The following is a 19,238-nucleotide window of genomic DNA, read 5'->3' on the forward strand; positions in this document are numbered from 1 at the left end:
CACTGAAAAACATGTGCAACCTCTTGGCTGTTCTTGTTGCACCTCAGGATCAACTAACATGATTCATGAAGCAGAACATCTCAAAAAGCTCAGCAGTTTCCTCTTCAGTAAGGAAACGTTTCTATCCATGTATTGCAATTACCAGTTTAAATGCCACCTTATATCCCTGGCAGACCCTGTGATAGTTTATTATCTGCAAAGTGCACAAGTCCAAAGAGGCTCTTGGCCATGCACAGTCATCCTGAAATACCAGGATGATCAGATGCTGCAGTGAAGGAACACCAACACTCCTCACTGGAGCCAGCTTCTTACTTGGGCTATTGAGAATACTAAGTAGGCATAAATACTGCGTTCTGAAACTCCTACAGCTATTCTTGCATATAGAGCTGAACAGAGAAAGCAATTTTGAGTCCTTTGGGGCTAAAAACAGCTATCACATTTTTTCTTTATCTTTTCCTACAGTCTTTTCCACTTGTTTTTACAGCTGTCTTCATGTTCTAGAAGGTCTGAAGTTTCACAGTTTGTATTTTCAGCTTCAAGTCCAGAAAAAGATCCTTCCAGAATTTAGCACTATGCAAGAGCTAAAGTAGTGTACAGCAATCTGCCTGATCATTTCCATCTATTTCTACGTATGTGAATTACTCATTTTACTGAATATTAATGTAGTGTTTTCCATGAGAATTGAAACGATGGCATATTCTTTTCTAAGAGCACATAAAACCTAAAACAGAGGGGGAGTACAGTGAGGTAAAGCATGAAGGTCTGTGGCAAAAGAACATAAAATCAAAGTATATAGAAAGAAACAGTTCATGGTTTTAAGATCTGCCCAATTTCTTAAGTAAAGGCACAAATTAGAATATTAAAGAGGCAACAGCAGAAGGAGCAAGCCATGAACGAGAAATTAAGGATAGATTAGTAACCTGAATTTACTCACCTAAGAACTTAAAGAGTAAAAAGCAATGACAATGGGAACTTCTAATAAACAGTGATTTGAGAGAATTCCTAGCTGAGAAACCCTGAGCAACTCTTGCAGGTGTTTCAATGCCAACCTTTCAGGACTGTAGAGTATTGGCAGAAATGGCTGCAGATCCAAAACTCCCCTCTTCACATAGTCATAGCTCCCATATACCATAAAAGTAAGAACTCTCCCCACCAACTTCAGATCTAACCTAACATGGGTCAACTATGACTTAAGTTCTCCACAAGCAGCTAATTACTGACCTGGTTTTGAGTAACTGTTTGGTAAGTTTAGCTCTTCAGGAAAATTTTAGGATATCAAAATATTTAGAGTAAAGCTCAGAACAACAAAAAAATCCTCAGAAGCATTTGTTTTCAAGGCAGGTCTTTCATAAACTGACTTAGAAGTGAATTTGAAATCACAGAAAAAGTATTTTTGGAAGCAATAAGGGGGCATCAAGACACATAAAAAGAGGTCTTACTGAACTTCCCCTTAGCGTAGCCCTGATCTTCACCAAGCTATATGCAGATATAGGACACATGCACATCTCCTTGTATAACATTTCAAAACAAGTCTTCCATAGTATTAACTTACAATATTTCACACAGCCGGAATTTTGTTTAAATTTAGAGATAAATGTTTAAGACCACAATATAAGTTTCAAAGCATATACATCCACCAGGACTTGGGACATAGGCTATGAAGAAATAAAAGAGTTTTAACAATCGAAGGGGTAAGCAAGCTGTCATTCTAAAGAAACCCCAATATTTCTTGAAAACTTCATTCAGTTTTTACTTCAAACATTTTCAGCACTGGCCTAAGTTTTAAACAGATGTTTTCACTGAAGTTTAGCGTGCTTGGAAGCTCCTCTATTTCCAAACTATACTTTGTGCCTTCAATTAAATACTCAGTAGTATCTCTGAAAGAAGATTCTCCTGAAACAGCTAGAAAAAAAAACCCATCAAGCCTTGACACTACATACTGAACTTTGTTGCATAAACTACTCAGCTTATCGTAAAAACATGATTTCAAAATAGATCTCACAGGAAAAAGTGATTGAGACAGGCTGAATATTAGTCTGTGTAGCAGCAAATCTAAGTAGCCAGAAAACTTTCTATACATATAGGCTATATCAGGTTTTCTCCATATACACTGTTATGCCATCTAAATAATCCATATATCCGAGCAACTGAAGATACTCTGCCAGTTAAATACTGCATCTCACTTGTAGAGCTTGAAGAGTGTAAGCAGCAAGTATAGCCAAAAAAAGGAGCAGGTTTTAAATAAAGAAACCTGAATTAGACCACATGAGCAGCTGAAGGCAAATCCACTGCTATTTCTGGAATAGATTAGCAAACTAATCTCAGCAGTCATTAACACAGTAACAGGTAAAATTTGATTAGCTAACAAGTAAACTTGAATCTTAACCAGAACTCAGAACTGTCTAGACCTACCTAGAGTAGCAAGCTTGGGGTACCAAGCTTGTCAATAAGCAAACAGATCATTCTGTATGGCTTACCAACTAGTGACCTACCCCACAGCTTCATCAAGAAAAGCCCTATTTTTAATTAAGAACATCCTTTAAGCAGTAAGTTGTCTCATAAGGGTGTAAGAAAAAAGTCACACAGACTTTTAGCTTTACAAAGTGGACATAAATCAGTTAACTTTGTGAATATCCCACAGTGGACAGTTCAGTCCCAGTATCTTACTAGTATCCCCACCCCAATTCTCTGTAAAGCCTACTATTACCAGGTACCACAGACTGGACATTTCAGCGAGCATCTCATTCTACTCATTCTACTTTTCTTTTGCACAGTGCATTAAAGGAGGAACACTGGAGCAAAACTATTTCCTTTCTTCACACTTTCATTGCTATTTCTGCAAACTGCCTCTTCCTCACTATTCTTAACCAATCCACTCACACAAACCTCCTGAATCTGCTACCTACTGAAGGCAGGAGGGTTATATTCTCACAAGCATAACGTATTCTCTGGCCATAAAGACTCCTTTTCACAACTAGAGAAACTAAATTAGCATCTTCCATTTTAAATTGTAGCAGTTGCCTCTGTGGACACAGAAGCTTTGAGAAGTGAGCTGTGCACACACATTTGTATTACATGCAAAGCATAGGCCTGAACTGAAGTTTACTATTTTTTTTATATCAACACTTTTACATGAGGAAAGAATAATTCTGAATAATTCGAGTAGAACACCTCTCCACTGAGCCAGAGCATCTGCAGCTGCTGTATTGCAGCACTACTTTTATTTCTGACTGCTTATTAGCATTTTCTTTAGTTAATTCATCTATACAGGGACTTGTTTGCTCTTACTTAACTTTATGGAACTACTCAAACTGCAATGGGAGGATTAACCGAACAGTTAAAAACCAAGACGATTTAGAAATCATTGCACACTGTTCTCTGGGAACAGAGTGGTATAATCTTTTTGCTGGCCTGTCCAACCCCCCTTTCAAAATGAAAGGAAACCATGGAGTAGTCAAGCCATTTTTCTTTGGACTCTGCTTCAAGCATTTTTTCATAGATCTTTGTACCCTATATCAAGCAGATTGGACTTTAAGAACAAAAAGCAAGTAGCTATAGGGTATATAGCACTGTCAAGTATAAGGAGCCTGCTGAAGGTGACCGTATCAGTATAAGAACATAAGCAAGCCTGTAAACTACCGACTAGTTCGGTTTATCTAGGAACAGCCTTTCTGCAAGAGTTTCCCTTCACACACTGAGGAAAGTAAAATCTCACCCGTGTCATTTTAAAAAAGTCTAACGATGGCCTGTTCCATCGTACATCCTCCTCCCGTCTGCGCTTTAGCCGGCTCTTCTTTTCATTCAGAACACAAGGCTGAGAGCGGCATCTCAACAAGCCCTGACGCCGGCTGAGCTCCGGTGTGGAGGTGGGAGTGCTGTTGGCTGAAGGCAAGAGATTTCCTGTCTCGGTGATGTGCTCCTGGGAGAGGGAGAGGCGGCGCCTTGGGTTAAAGTCACAAGGGCCTCCTGAATTCCAGCGGGTACTCGAGCTTGTGCTGCCCTCGCTACTGTCCACAAACCCGCTGCTGGCAGAGGAAGGTCTGGGTACTGGTGATGTGTTGAAGCTGGTGATAGTGAAGACGTTATTGAGTGACAGTATGTTTTGTGGCAGACTGATACTTGTGCTTCTCTGTAAGGTTGCACTTCCGTGACTGTTGCAGCGTTGCAAGGTAGCGCTACCGCCACTATTACACCGTCTCTTTGACACAGGAGTCCAAACTTTTGAATTGCCAGGCTTCCAAGGGGACCGACAGCGAGCCAGCTCATCTGGCTCAGACAGGGACCTGCAGTGGCGTTTCGTTGGCGGTGCCAAGGGTTGACCCGAGTTTTCGTTAAGGTTTAATTCACTTATCCATCCGGACACCATAGATGTACTGGAAGATTCCTGCTGCCACTGCAGACTACCATTACTGGCAGTGCTGGTGCTGAATGGGCACACTGGGAAAGGGTAAGCTGAATTCCTTGTTGTGTCAGTCTGGATTGGGTAACCGCCATTTAAAGCTTTCCAAGGACTCTCTTCTGAAAAGAAAAGAAAGATACAAGTGAAAGATGCAAAAGAAAGAAGCCAATTTGTTTTCAACCTAGCTTAATGCAAAACCATGAATAAAACTCAAGCTTAGAAGGATGAACCACGGATACCTAGCTCTTAATCACATTACAGTTACATATTCATTTTAAAAAACCTAAATATTCAAAAAACATGAAGACCAAGGTAATTCAGAAGCCAATCCAGGACTGCAGTACGTATGTACCTTGTTAATGCTTCTTCCTGTATATTGAAAGATTACAGCACTGTGTTTCTTTAGCTAGGAACAAGGACGGCTTCCTTACCTGCTTCCTAGTACACAGCACAATTAAAACCTGTAACAGTGAGCAACCTATGGTCCAACCAAAATGGATTAACAAGTAATGCAAGAACCCACCAGGGAATTTCTATTCTTTTAATAAGAACGGGATAATCTCTCAGACTGCTGTCCTTCATTTGGCTGTTATGCTTTTCTATTAAGAATACCTTAATAAAGAAAAAGTTCGAAAGAGATGGGCGTTCACATTCTGTGGTGTGAAAAGCTTTACTTTAAATTAGAAACAGTACAAAGTTAAAAGCAGACTGCAGATCCTTTCCTTTTCTTGCTCAAAGTGTAGGGGATAAAAATCTTAATTCAATGCATAAAATAAAGCGAGTATCCCTTAAGAACCTCCTGCAAGTTTCACTGTGAATACCAGCATAACCCACAGCGCACAACTTCTCATCTGAAGTGGCAACGCTGGGTTAAAAGCGGTCTGCCAGCGAAGCCTCTCACTCTTTTGTAAAGCGTTTCTTTGAGAACATTCTGCACATTTTACAGCTGTTCCTCCACATTATACAATGAAGTGTAAGAAGAACTACAGCAGACTTTGGATTTGCAAATTGAAAACTGTTGGCCAGTTAACAGCACTTCATGCTTGGGTAGAAAATTTGCTAATTTAAACCAATTAGCCAAGTAAGTTTCACTTATCCCAGCTTTAAAGAAAGCATATTTAAAATACCAGATTTTTTCCCCAATGCCTATTTTAAGAACCTAGATATAACTTTAAATACCGGTATATTCTTACAGTTGTCTAAGGTTTAGAGTGATCATCAGATAAAAGATTTGCTGAGTAGCTTCAAAAACTGTGAACGCAAATAGCTGTACATATTCCATGCCCAAAGTATGTCATGGATTATCCTGTTTATTTCAATCTTATTTAAAGAACAGACTATTGTCTCAGAATCATTTAACTGTGCAGACAGCTGGCCTATTCAAACAACATGTTTTATTAGAATTCCTCTGTCCTTCCTCCTCCATTCTTTCAGATGGGTACAACCACATACTGTGCTTTGCCTTAAGCATGTAAGCTCTTCAAGGCAGGGACCATCCATAATTCAATGCAAGTAAAATAGCCAACACAATGGGATCCAGATAATGCTTGAAACTCCTTGCATGTACTGTAGGACAATTTGCTAGCTCAGACTGTCCTGATTTTTAAAAAGCCTTAGGAAGCTTTCTCCCAGATTGGGAAGCGGGTTTAAAGAATATTGTGAAATAAAGTCACAAGTTGCACGTGTGTTTAAATTCTTTACATGGTAGAATCATAAAGGTCTTTTCCAACCTCAATGATTCTAAGAACACAAATTTCAACCTAACACTGCCATGCCCACCACTAAACCATCCTGACAATAAGTAACTGAAGCAGCCTGGTGAGCCCTTCAGCCAGTTCCCTCAGTACCCTCAGGTGGATCCCATCCAGACCCATCGATTTGGGTGTATCTACATAGTATAGCAGGTCACTGATCATTTCCCCTTGGATTATGGGGGCTTTATTCTGCTTCCTGTCCTCTTCACTGCAGGGCCTGGGTACCCAGAGGATAACTGGTCTTCCTATTAAAGACTGAGGAAAGGTGGCTATAAGTACCTCAGCTTTTGTCACAATGATTCCTCCTGTGTCCAATAAAGGACAGATTCTCCTTAGCTTTCCTTCTGCTGCTAATGTATTTATAGAAACATTTTTAATTGTCTTTTATGGCAGTCACCAGATTAAGTTATAGCTGTGCTTCAGCCCTTCTAATTTTCTCCCTTCATAACGTCACAACATCCTTGCAGTCTCCTCCTGAGTTGCCCATCTCTAAATTCCAGGCAAATCTCTCTGTTCAGCCAGGCCAATCATCTTTCTCACTGGCTCATCCTTTAGTGGCTGGGGAAGGCCTGATCCTACACCTTTAAGGTTTCCTTCTTGAAGGATATCTCCAGCCTTCCTGGAGTCCTCTGCCCTTCAGGATTGCTTCTCAAGGGACTCTTGTCAACCAGGCTCCTAAACAGGCCAAAGTGCCCCCAGAAGTCCAAACCAGCAGTTTTGCTGACCCCACTCTCCTTGCTGTCATTTCAAGACCGTTATGACCAAGACAGCCTCCAACCATCAATAGCACCCGTAAGTTGTTCTGTTCACAAATGACAGCTCCAGTGGGCACCTTCCCTATTTAGCTCACTCATCAGCTATGCCAGGAAGTTCTCTGCCACACACTCCAGGAACCTCATAGACTGCTTCCTCTCTGTTGTAGTGTATTTCCAACAGACATCTGGTGATTTGAAGTCTTCCACAAGAACAAGGGCTAGCGATTGCGAGACTTCTCTCAAATGCTTACCGACTACAGACTATGGTCTACCTCTTTATCCTGTCTTTGGTGGTCTATTATCAACTCCCACCATGATTATCTGCCTCACTGATAATGGTATTTAAGATAAAAATACCATTTCCCTTTGAAAATTTACACAAGCCAAGATGTGCATTTTACAGGGAATTCTACTGAGCAAATAAAACCCCTCCACCCTCAAACACAACAGAAGATGCAAAATTCTAAGTTCATCCCTTAGAAAAGCAGCACAAAGTTTACATTTCAGTAAGTGGCATTTTTATTTTCCCTAGATACAACTTCCTCTTATTCTAATAGGACCAAAGTGGGAAATGCAGATAACACTTCTATGAAGGCACCAGACTTCAATTTATGGTTCGCATCATGCTGGATATTCTATGCAGCAAGAAGGTGTGTAAAGATTTCTGCTAGTTGAGGAACCTGAAGGGATGTTTAGCATGAAAAACAGCACTGCTGTGCTTCTGTACACCATAGCAGATATTGAACCAAAAAACGTGTTACAAGGGCTTTTACTATGCAAAGCAGATCACAAGTAGAAAACTAACAACCAGCTATTCCCAGTATTGTTCCAAGACCAGCTTAAACCAGCAGGCTCTACAACAGCATGCTCCATCCCCCTCATCTTATTTACAAAAGAAAGGCTGCTTGCTATACCAATTACCTCAGTAAAACACAGCTAAGGTTTCTGAAGAACTTACCATTGATTTCGAAAGGGAACAAGCTGCCACTTTTGTTCAGCTTCTCAGATGAGTACTGAAATCAATCAGAAGAAAAAAGTTTTAACTGTGCGAAGCAGTCAGCATAGGATACTGCATGCAGTTTTCAGTTCCCCTATATGTGCATTTAACAACGTCTTTAAAAAGGACTGGGTATCTTGAAGAAATTCCTCAACAGCTGATCTTTACAACTAAAACCCCTGGCAGTTAGATATCTGTAATGTTTTCTGATCTATTGTGAAATATCGAACGGCTTCAGGAGTTGCAACATTGGCCCACGTGAATAAACTGCAGAATTAAGAGCAATAATTCATTCTTAATGAAAAAGCTTTGATCCAATTCTCATTTCAGTGGAGAGGAAATTACAGTCTAACAATTGGGTTTCCATTTTCAATCTTAAGGCTAAAAAGCAAAACACTTAATCTTCAACTACAAGACAGGAATAGCTTTACCTAAATTCAATACACAAGCTCTTTAAGGTCACTACCATGAACATTATCTCAATAAGGCTTTACTCGTATTTTATGTTTCCTTAAAACCAATGTAACAAAATATCTACTTATTTCTTAAGAGCAAAAAAAAAAAAATCATCAAAAATATTTACTATCCAAAAACTGTCTTTTGCAGACTCACAGCCTTCAAAATCATGGTTTACTGGCAATAGCTCACTACTCAGAAACAACATAAAGCCATCCTTAAAACCAGGTTTGTGTGTAAAAGGCTTCAGAATTTATGATGAAGCCTCATCAGGAGCATCTGCACAGTAGGACAAATTTGTATGAAGGTTTTCCATTTTCTTAACTAATTTTACCTAGAAAATATTACTACAAAGGCATTCTTTAAGGGCCTAGATCTCAGAGAATACAGCCTGCTATCCAGCCTCTTATGAAGGAATTATAAATAAGCTCAAGGCTCCATCAGAGTCCAAGGATCATTATTTACTCCCCCATCACCACCTCAGGATGAAGACTGCTTTAAGAGAACAACACATTTTATGTGAGCATTGTTTTTTGTGTATAGCCAAAGTAGGTAGCATTGTACATACACTTCCTTTCCAGATACAAAGTCAATTTTAAAACAAACATCCTTGGGTTACAAAGCTTTTTTTCTTGCTGTGCAGCAGCACATGGAGTGCTAGTGACAACTGTATATCCTTGAGCCCCACATACAAGGCAAACACTAAGCTATGGTAATATTCTCTTGGCATTATTGTTTTAGAGGTAGGAAATAATGGAACTGATGAAAGGATAAGATAGATATTTAATCTTTAGTGATGTCTTCATGAGACAAGCCATTTGATTTTTACTCTATGTTTGCATTTGTAGATGCATTCTTAACTTTCTTTTAAAGAAGGCTACTTTAAAGAGCAGAGCCTAAAGTCTAACTGCAAATTTGATGGAGAACCGATTAGCCCCAATCAAACTATCTGAAGTCTGCAACTTGACAGCAGGAGCAGTAGTCATTTTTACTAGCTTGCTTTTCATAACTGCAGTTGCCAGTTATATGTGTACACACATTTAAGAAGCTAGTATCAATTGTTTACTCTAAACAGCTAATAAGGCACCATGCAGAACACAAGAGCACATTGAGATAACACTGATATTTACATTTCAGCTGTCCTCAAAGGGGAAGCAAACAAATTGGAGACTTAAAGTTACGGTTTTTCAGCAAATTCCTGCCTCTCCAGTTTTTCCAAACGAAAGGTGATACCAACCTATTCCAACTATCAGATAGTAGCCAAGGAAAACACATTTTTGTAACAGAATGGTGTCAAAATGCATTAGCTAATGTATTTCGACCTACATGGAAAATGGCAATAAGAATGCCTTAACCATAACATAATAACAAATGATGTCTAAAAGACTATTCATCCAGGCTAAGGTCTTCAATGCTTAGAAGGAACAGAACCTCAAGGACAATCCCATGTGGCAATTAGATCAATATTTAGTTTTCACAAGTAGTTTTTACCCAAATCCATCTTTAACAAGGTTCTCTTCATGAATGCCCAAGTTATTTGATCACCTGCACCTTAACCACCTTAAAAAAGCCTTGTCCATCAAATAGAGGCTAAAGTATTGTGTCCGACAGCTGCAAAGCACTAATAGAATTTTTCAAGGAGGGCATGGAAAAAGTAGGATCACATACACAGACTACCTGTACCACAGAGAACCACGATGTTCCCAAACCCAGACAACAACCCCATCCTCTGAGCTGTTTCTGGTCAGCTCCTAGTGAAGTCAGACCCCAGGTCTATGATAAAGCAGACATATTACAACCTGTTCTCTTCAGTGATCATTTATACAGAAAGTTACAAAACGTGCTAATTCTCTGGAGATTCAGACCAGAAACCCTCACTAAACGTCACATGTGACATAATATGCAGGAAAAGGACATTAAGCTGCACTTAAGTGCTCAAGGCACTTCAGGGTGACAAAGGAAACAAGAAACTCATTTATGATGTAGAAAGTCAAGTTATATAACTGACACTAAAGATACTTGGAAACACTATCTGCTAGTATATTTTAATGATGTCTGGAAGTGCAAATTTAAGTAGACTATCAGGCTGTTAAATTGCTTATAGGAGGGAGGATCATTTTATCTATACAGCACATAGCAGAAGTCCCACTAGATATTACTGAAACAGGGCACTGAACCAGTTTATCAGCTCTCCTGGGTTGGCCATGCTCTGCCCTCCCCCGTTCATTCCCTTTGTGCTATGATCTACCTGAAGCTTCCTGAATGAAGAGCTCTTTTACGATTATGCTTGAGAAGAAGTTGCAATTACTAAAAGAACCTTGACAGGGAAGTCTGCTACCCTCTGTGTGAAGGAAATCTCCCTCAGATTAATGCCAAATTATTCAACAAGGTCACAGTATCACAGTATCACAGTATGTTAGAGATTGGAAGGGACCTCAAAAGATCGTCTAGTCCAATCCCCCTGCCGGAGCAGGAACACCTAGATAAGGTTACACAGGAACGTGTCCAGGCGGGTGTTGAATGTCTCCAGAGAAGGAGACTCCACAACCCCCCTGGGCAGCCTGTTCCAGTGTTCCGTCACCCTCACTGAGAAGAAGTTTCTTCTCAAGTTTAAGTGGAACCTCTTGTGTTCCAGTTTGTACCCATTGCCCCTTGTCCTATCATTGTTTGCCACTGAGAAGAGCCTGGCTCCATCCTCGTGACACTCCCCCTTTATATATTTATATACACTAATAAGGTCACCCCTCAATCTCCTCTTCTCCAAACTATAGAGACCCAGCTCCCTCAGTCTTTCCTCATAAGGGAGATGCTCCACTCCCTTAATCATCTTAGTTGCCCTGCACGGGACTCTCTCCAGCAGGTCATCTGCCTTAAGAGGAAACCCAAGAGGTCATGTATATCCATCTTCCAACTAGTGCTTTTCGTGTTAAACCACCCCAAGATCTGATGCCTCTTGAGAACTTTCTGGGGAAAAGAACATTTTCAGATAGAGACACAAAACCTATGAAATAAGTTTCTAAGGTCTGAATTGTTAGCTTCATGCAAGAAAATGAAACTGAGCCTCTTCTATGCATCTGGAAAGACTATTCTCAAAAGGAAAGGAATTGCATGGTATGGCATTTAAGACAGCACTGCAAATTTCAATTGGTTTCCTGAGTCTTAGCAGATGTTCTTGAGTCAAAATACTCATGTTGAAAACACCTAGTCTTGAACCCAGTAAATGGAAGAGGTACACAAGTGAGACTGACAATTATAATTTACATCACCAATTTAAAAAGTGCTCTTTGCTAGTGAAAATGCAGCTGTAAAAAGTAAATCTGGCTGTTCTTTTACATACACTCCAATGTACTACATGAAGAGCTTCACAGCCTGCGCTATCCTGCTCATTATTCTCAGAATGGCTTCTTCATCTTTGTAATGTTAAAGTTGTTTTTTATTTCAAGGCATTTTCTTCTGTTTCCAAGTATTTTTTAGTTCCTCCAATTTATCAGCATTCTTCCCCAACCACAGAAAAGTCGGCGTTTATTATTCAAGTACTAATTTAACCACCACCATGCAGATGGGACCTTCATTGTTTGAATAGGCCATGCTAGACTTCCATCTCTCTAACAAATACCCTCCAAATATGACTAGAGAGGAAGTAGTGAGAAGCATCTGACCTTTTCTCAGAATACAAAGTACTAATTAAGTCAAGTCACATTTCAGACTCAGCCCTCAAGTCTTTCGGCTAGTGGCTTTCCATCCAAGGAAGTCAGCCCCATTTTAAGTCTTTCAACACAAGTCAGCTTCATGAAAATTAAAAACAATGAAAACCCAAATGCACAGAAAGGATTTATAGTAAAGCTTCTTCCTTCCACAAATACTTTTCTGGAGATGCTCCCATTTCTTTCCTAATACCACACCTTGAAGCCTTGCACCTCACACACTGTTATGTCAGAAAACGATATTAACTTCTGCATGAATACCAAAAAGTACTGGCTTAGCCAGAACATATAGAAAAGCCCTCAAGACTCTTAAGGCTCTCAAGAGATCTATGTTAAATGAAATAGTTGGTTACTATTTCCTTGAATGATGCCACCATCAATTCATCAAAGTCATAATATGCTTGCACAAGATCTCATTGTTGAGAAGTACAGTCAACCAGACAGGGATATTGTTCTACCCACTTAGTTAAGAAACTGGGACAACCTTCCTGCTTCTACAGCAGGAAACACAATCATTTGGGGTACTTTTCCTGAAGGCAGGTGCAGCACAACAGTGGACATCACTGCGCATGCATGGCCAAATGACATGCTAATTTTCCAAGCTGGTGTAATTCATTTAACAGACAAGTAAAAAGCTACACCCAGTATTTTACAACATACTCAGGCAGCAGGTAAAAGTACTTAGTCATCACACAGCTTACACAAATGGAAAAGTGTATTATGTCCTGTGTATGTTGTCTTTATCCCCAGCTTGGCTAGCTGGAAGGTAAATTGTTTGAAAGAGCTATTCTTTCTTTTATAACCTTCATTTACAAGCTGCATTACAGAATAGCTTTGCCCCAGCTATTTTTCCTATTTGTGCCAAGACAAACACTTGTGCAGATGCCCTATGAAAAGAATCATGAAACTGATAAGAGTTAACGTTAAGCTTAGCAAGAAAGGTTAGATCTAAGCCTCGATCAGCTCACAATACAATTAACCACATGGTCCCACAGAACTTTGTGCCAGCACAAGTAATGAAAGGTGCAGGCATGACCATTTCAGAATGGCTCTAAATTGCTATTAGAAGAAACTACAGCATTAACCTGAACTTCTTTCCAAGAAGCCTAAGTGTGCTGAGGCAGATTCAAGACATCTACTAGCGTTCTTTTTCCCCTTTATTAAAATTTAGCAGCTGTCTTTTTGCTAGTGGAAAAAGGGTGCTTTATCTTAGGTTCATGTTTTAAGTCAAGAAGCCATCATTTGTTCCCATTCAACCTTTCTCCTAGGGAACATCCTAGTTGCACACTTTTATTCACACTTGCTTCTCCATTTATACACCTTCCTTTGTGATTGCCAGACTTTTCCAAGCCCCACTGTGTACAAACAAAACATTTTCCTGGCCTCAGAACTAATTATCTACAAAAACTAAAGTGTTTCCAAAACCAGTTACTTAATGAAGGAGAGGAGCAAGAGAAGGATAAGGACAAACCCACTGATGAGACAATCTGCCATTTTCCACTCCTCCTTTATCCTTTATTGTAAGTACAGATAAAGACAAGAATAAAAACCAACCAACAACACATTACACCATGCTAATACAATCCTGTATAGACTCCATAAAGTGTAAATGTGCATCATTCACTGCTCTTGCAAGTCTCTGATACGAAACCTACAGTAACTATCAACAGGATAGCTCAGTTTCCAAATCTACGCAAACTTTAGTGCCTCAAAAATTAGGAAATACAAGATGCCACTACAAGTTTAGTTAGAAGCATTGCTGTTGGTTATAGGTCATCACTGGCTCACACCTAGGCCCAGAATTTAGTTACAAGCAAGGAGTTTGCAAGTTCAAGGATACAGGAGATTCTCCTACGAACTGTATCTGAAGTGTTTCATCAAGCTAGCCAAAATAAATGCAAGCTGATTAAGCATGGAAGAGAGTTAACATCATTCCAATGCTTTCATACCTGCTTTTCAAGAACAGCACATACTTAAGGTAAAGACAGTAAAATCAAATTATTAGAAGAATTCTAAATGGGCCTGTTACAGTTGTAGAAATAAAGCCATTTGATTAATGTCTACTATTAGACTATTGAACAAAGTACTGGACCAAACGTCAGGCACTTCACACATGAAAATTGCAGGTGCTTTTGCACAACATTCAGGATTTGCTTCACCTGGTTTGGGCTTGTGAACTAAATATGGATGCAGCCCAGCTACTTAAGTACAAGTTACAATCCAGGCAAAAATATTAAAGTAATTGAACGCACTTCAGGTTCAGTGCTTGCATTATTTACTATTTGAAAAGATAACTGAAGTGAACAATACTTCAGCATTTAGTCAAACTTCAGCCATTTGTCATTGCCAAGTTTGACCTACAGAAATGTGCCATTACAATTGAAGTCAGTAAAACAAGGCTGGTGCACCACATGAAAAATATCGTCTTAGTGTTCTCAGGTGGGCACCCAAAATGAAGACTATTCTGCATGAATTACTCTGGAGTAGGTAATGTCCCGTTTTACAAGTGAGACACGAAGAGAATAGACTTCACAGTGTCTAAACAGCAAGCTTGAACCACACCACGGACCCAGATTAAACATGCAGAAAATAATCCAGTAAATATTACAGAACTTTTCAGAGCACCAGCCATCTGACACTCTGGTAAAGCAAGGATCTACTAGCACCAACAACAGCCTGGTAGCTAGCAACCCAATTTTCATTCAGCTGTATTTACTGGATGACCTATTCTCCTTCTGCTCAGTGCTGACAGTTACCTACATAGTGCCCACTGATCTTTGTAAGTAAATGCTATTGTCAGATATCAATCATTAGGCCATAGGAAGTGAAGAAAACTTCACCACATACCAGTATTTCTGTTTCTGTCAGAGTAAAAGGAATTCTGAGAAGTTCTGATACCTCTCAAGTCATCAGAATATCATTTTCATGATAAAACAGGCTTTTCACTATTTTAAAATGAAGCTGTAAGGTTAAAAAGATCACTAAAGCAGCATTATTTCAAGAAAGACCATATCCTAAAGTTTCACTCCCCCCCACCCTACTCATTATAACTCATCCACCTTGCAAATCAGTGCTAACTTAAATAACTGAATTCTGGCTCATCTACATTCTTGAATTTGTTATGTAGTTTTGAGTTATTTTTAACCTACTTTGCATTTCACATTTATTACATGTTATTTTGGTAGATCCTTACCAGATTAATATTGTACGTTTTACACGTCAGATCATCCAAGCTCTGGTTCTGCAGCTTTTCTGTTATTAGTGTTACCATGGTAGTTGTTCCTTTTCCACTGCTCTCACAGAAGTGTTGGAGGCTTTTCGGTCTCTTCTTTCAATACTCATGAGCCATTTCTGGTTTGAAGTCTTGAGATTTATGCTTCCATGTTATTGCCAAAGTTTATTTCCAGATGCTGTCAGTGTATCATGTCTGATTTTCTGTAAAATCGAGGCAGAAAAAGGAAAAAGTCAGAACAATTCTTGTGTACATCACAATTAGTGTTGTAATTACAGGACTCATGTTTGGACCATTTGTTCATACAAGTACAGCACTCTGTGACGAACACTACTGCCTGACATTTCACATTATATGTCTATTCATGAAGGAATATGCCTATTGAGATTCCACTGATGACAACTTCAGAAGGGAGATGAGAATCATACATAGTAAAGACCAGGATATTATTTGGCAGTTTCCTATATTAAACTGATTCTACCTAGGATTTTTATCTGAGGCAGAAGGAAAGACTTAAACTTTTCCTCTTTTAAACTACTACTTAAGTCTTAGCTAGGTATATGAAAACAGTGTGTGAAAGACGCAGATACTTACCATACTGTTCTGTATGTTTATATGCTATTTTAGGACATTCTACCATATTTCATCACTAAATCTTTCTTAAAGAAAAGGCTGGAGCAGTGGGTAGCTCAAATGCTACATCCACTTTCCAAACCCTCAGCTACTTTCAACATATTCCCTGCGTTTTCTCTTTTTTAAAGAGTATGTAATTGTTACCTGTCAGCAAACACAAGATTTTCAACTTGTGAGCAGGACAGATTACCATACACATAAAAGCATCCCTGACAAAAGCTTAGATACCTTTATTCTGTGAACAGTCAGCTAACTCAAAAGCACTGGGTTCACTGGCTGCCTCTTTCTATCCCAAACATTCTCTACATAAACTCTCCTCCCTCCTCTTCCCTTAATATCAGTAACCCTTAACTGCTGCAATATCATTCCTCACCGTCTTCTAAAAGTCTTTATTAGCTGGTGGTTTTTACCACAGTAAGTGAACCTCTGCACCCTCCTCAACTCCACCTCATTCTTCCAACTCTCAAGAGCTCCCAGAACAAAACCACAGAACTTCAGCTTCTTCATTTTCCTTCTCCTATCATAGCATCTTTCAGGCTCACGGAGTTCTCAAATTCACTTCCAGTTTCCAAAAGCAAGTCTACATTAGTATTATTTATAATTTCTTCACAATACATTCAGCGAGCTCCTATTCCCATGACTTTACACACAGGTACTTCCCAATTTAAACAAAGCAACATGAGCCTGAAGGATGAACAGATAACACGAGGCCCAGAAGTTTACTTCTGTTTGCTAGGTTTTAAAGTCTACAATAAAGAATAACAGATAATAAGTCTAAATGAATGTTTCCATAGAATATTGCCTCTTCTACATTATGTCTTAGCTGTTTAAATAACCAGTAGTAGCAAGAAAAAAAAGCTATGAGTCCATGACCCAAGTTAAACCCATTTAAAACTAAGATATTAATAGCATTAATGGTAACATTAGATTATCTTTTAAACCTGTTGCCTTTGAGAACACCCTCAAGAATGATTTTCACATGCTAACCATGCACTCACTATTTCACCTTCACAGGTGTTTGATACATAAAAGCTTCCTCCTTAGCCTGAAAGCTGTTCCGCAGCCACAGACTATGCCCATCTTTCAGCGTCATTCCTGTATCTACTTTTACGTGCTAAATAGGATGCTTATAAGTGCTCTTCAACGACAAATAATGCCACCCAGATGCCTGGAGATTTCACTGGTCTTTTTACAGAACATGTCCGGTCTTTCAGGAAATAACCCAACAACTTGAAATACCAACCACATCTTGGTCTGAAATTACACCAAGTCAAGTATCAAATGCACTCAAATTCAATCACCTTCTGGCTGCATATACCCTTTTCAATGTAAGCATCTGCCAAAAAAAAGTGGGAGTCATGGAATACTATGCAAGGTAAGGGCAAGTGTGTGAATGGAGCAGTATTTAGCAAAAAAAAAAAACCAACAAAAAAACAAAACACCAACACCATAATGTCATAGAGTCACAGAATCATAGAATAGTTAGGGTTGGAAAGGACCTTAGGATCATCCAGTTCCAACCCCCCTGCCATGGGCAGGAACACCTCACACTAAACCATACCACCCAAGGCTTCGTCCAACCTGGCCTTGAACACCACCAGGGATGGAGCATTCACAGCTTCCCTGGGCAACCCATTCCAGTGCCTCACCACCCTTACAGTAAAGAACTTCTTCTTCCTTATATCCAATCTAAACTTCCTCTGTTTAAGTTTTAACCCGTTACTCCTTGTCCTGTTTGAAACTTGGTGAAATTTAAACTAGACCCAGAAATCCATAACAGAAGTCAAAACAAAGGCTGTGTCAGAGATCATCCATATGCAGACCAAAAACATACTGAAGAGCTTAGTAACAGGCACAAAGACTTCCAGATTTGTTGTCAGGACGAGTATTTCCACACCTAAGAGGCTACTACTACTGACCAGCTGAGAATCTCAGCAGGTGTTTAATTACTTTTCTGTTTGGAAGAGCCATGGATGAATTTGTTCCTTATGGAAAAAAAGCAAATCCAATAAAGGTACCAACACCAAGGGAGGAGCAAGGGTTTGATCTCTTATCAGTTAACTATAATGCAGTTACGTTTAGCTTAGCTCTTATTTTCAATGTTTAACTGAAATTTTAAGTCAGCATGATACAAGCTAGAATAAGGGGAGAACAGACAGAAGGACATCACTCTTCAGTTAATGAACCAATAAATTCAGTTGCGTGAAAGGATAAAGGGAAAGCAAATGATCTCACAGAGGCATGGCACTTTCAGAATCAAGCCAAGTAGTACAGTTATGCACATGCTGTTAGGAGACATTAATATATATCTGCAAGCCCTACAAGCTTTTGGCCCTCATTACCTCTTAGGAGGAAGTTCCTTACACTGCAGTAAACTCCATGGTATTTTCACATTTAGGGATTTCCGTGTTTCAAGATCCTCTGCTGTGGCATATATTTAATGTGCCCTGAGATTGTAAGCTGCTTATTTTATGTACTTTTTCCACCACACACTCTTTCCAGAGATGAATAAAGGCACCCACCTTTTTTCCAGGCTCTCCTTACCATGCCCTTTATGCTTAACAGGCTGAATCCCTTTGAAACTGCTCACCACTTGAAACAAATTAGGTTTTCAGTAACAGAAACCATTTGACCATCCTTGTTACAGCAACATGGATTCCACTTAATTTGCATTTCTTCAGCTGCCTCACAGAACAGATCTTAGCAGAATCAAGTTCTGCCTACCACTGCAAGTACATGCCCTGCCTTCTATACAACCTGTAAAGATACCCCAAAGATACACACCTCTGCTGTCACCAAGTCTCTACAGGTAGCAGCTAAGCAAGGCATGTAAGTTCAAGATACTCTGAAGCCTTAAGGCAATAATAACAGCCCTTGGAGTTCCAAGTTGGATGAAGTCTTACAAGATTATGGCCATCCTTCTCTTAGCACACCATCCTTTACAGAGCCTGATTAGAGAGAGGAGTGAGAAAGCTGAGCCATCCAAGAGAAATACACCTAACAAAAGACATTAGTCAGTCTCTGTCCTGGGAGAGACTTAATCTTACTAGGATCTCCTTAAGCTGGGGGTTGTAGAGGTGAGAGGAAGAGAAGCTATTTTATTGCTCAAAGGTAGACTAATGAAAAGAAACAAAATAAATGGACTATAAAAAAAAAGGTCAAACTCCAAACCCAAGCCAAAACTAACATTCCTCACAGCTGGAGAATGAGCTGTGATGGAATCAGTATCACCATTATCCCTGATTTAAAGTTCTGTTCTATGACACATCCTGAAGCCTGGGAAAAGCAAAGATCTATTATTCTATCTC

At 39.5% G+C, this 19,238-nt stretch overlaps 1 protein-coding gene across 2 annotated transcripts in view; it reads right to left on the reverse strand.

The window, feature by feature from the left end:
• The window catches only part of FAM53A (family with sequence similarity 53 member A), a 71,890-nt gene that overhangs the window by 35,596 nt on the left and 17,056 nt on the right, over positions 1-19,238 (reverse strand). For both annotated transcript variants that reach the window (XM_061359794.1, XM_061359795.1), the window contains exons 2-4: positions 15,259-15,500; positions 7,867-7,921; positions 3,716-4,518 (exon numbers count right to left, since the gene is read on the reverse strand). In XM_061359794.1, coding sequence (XP_061215778.1) covers positions 3,716-4,518; positions 7,867-7,921; positions 15,259-15,336 — 936 coding nt within the window. In that variant the 5' untranslated portion in view covers positions 15,337-15,500. The remainder of the gene's footprint in view (positions 1-3,715; positions 4,519-7,866; positions 7,922-15,258; positions 15,501-19,238) is intronic.

This window comes from Neopsephotus bourkii, unplaced genomic scaffold, assembly GCF_033783945.1.
Source record: "Neopsephotus bourkii isolate Nb327-2 ecotype Australia unplaced genomic scaffold, CSIRO-AGI_Nbou_v1 NB_994, whole genome shotgun sequence".
Classification (NCBI taxonomy): domain Eukaryota; kingdom Metazoa; phylum Chordata; class Aves; order Psittaciformes; family Psittacidae; genus Neopsephotus; species Neopsephotus bourkii.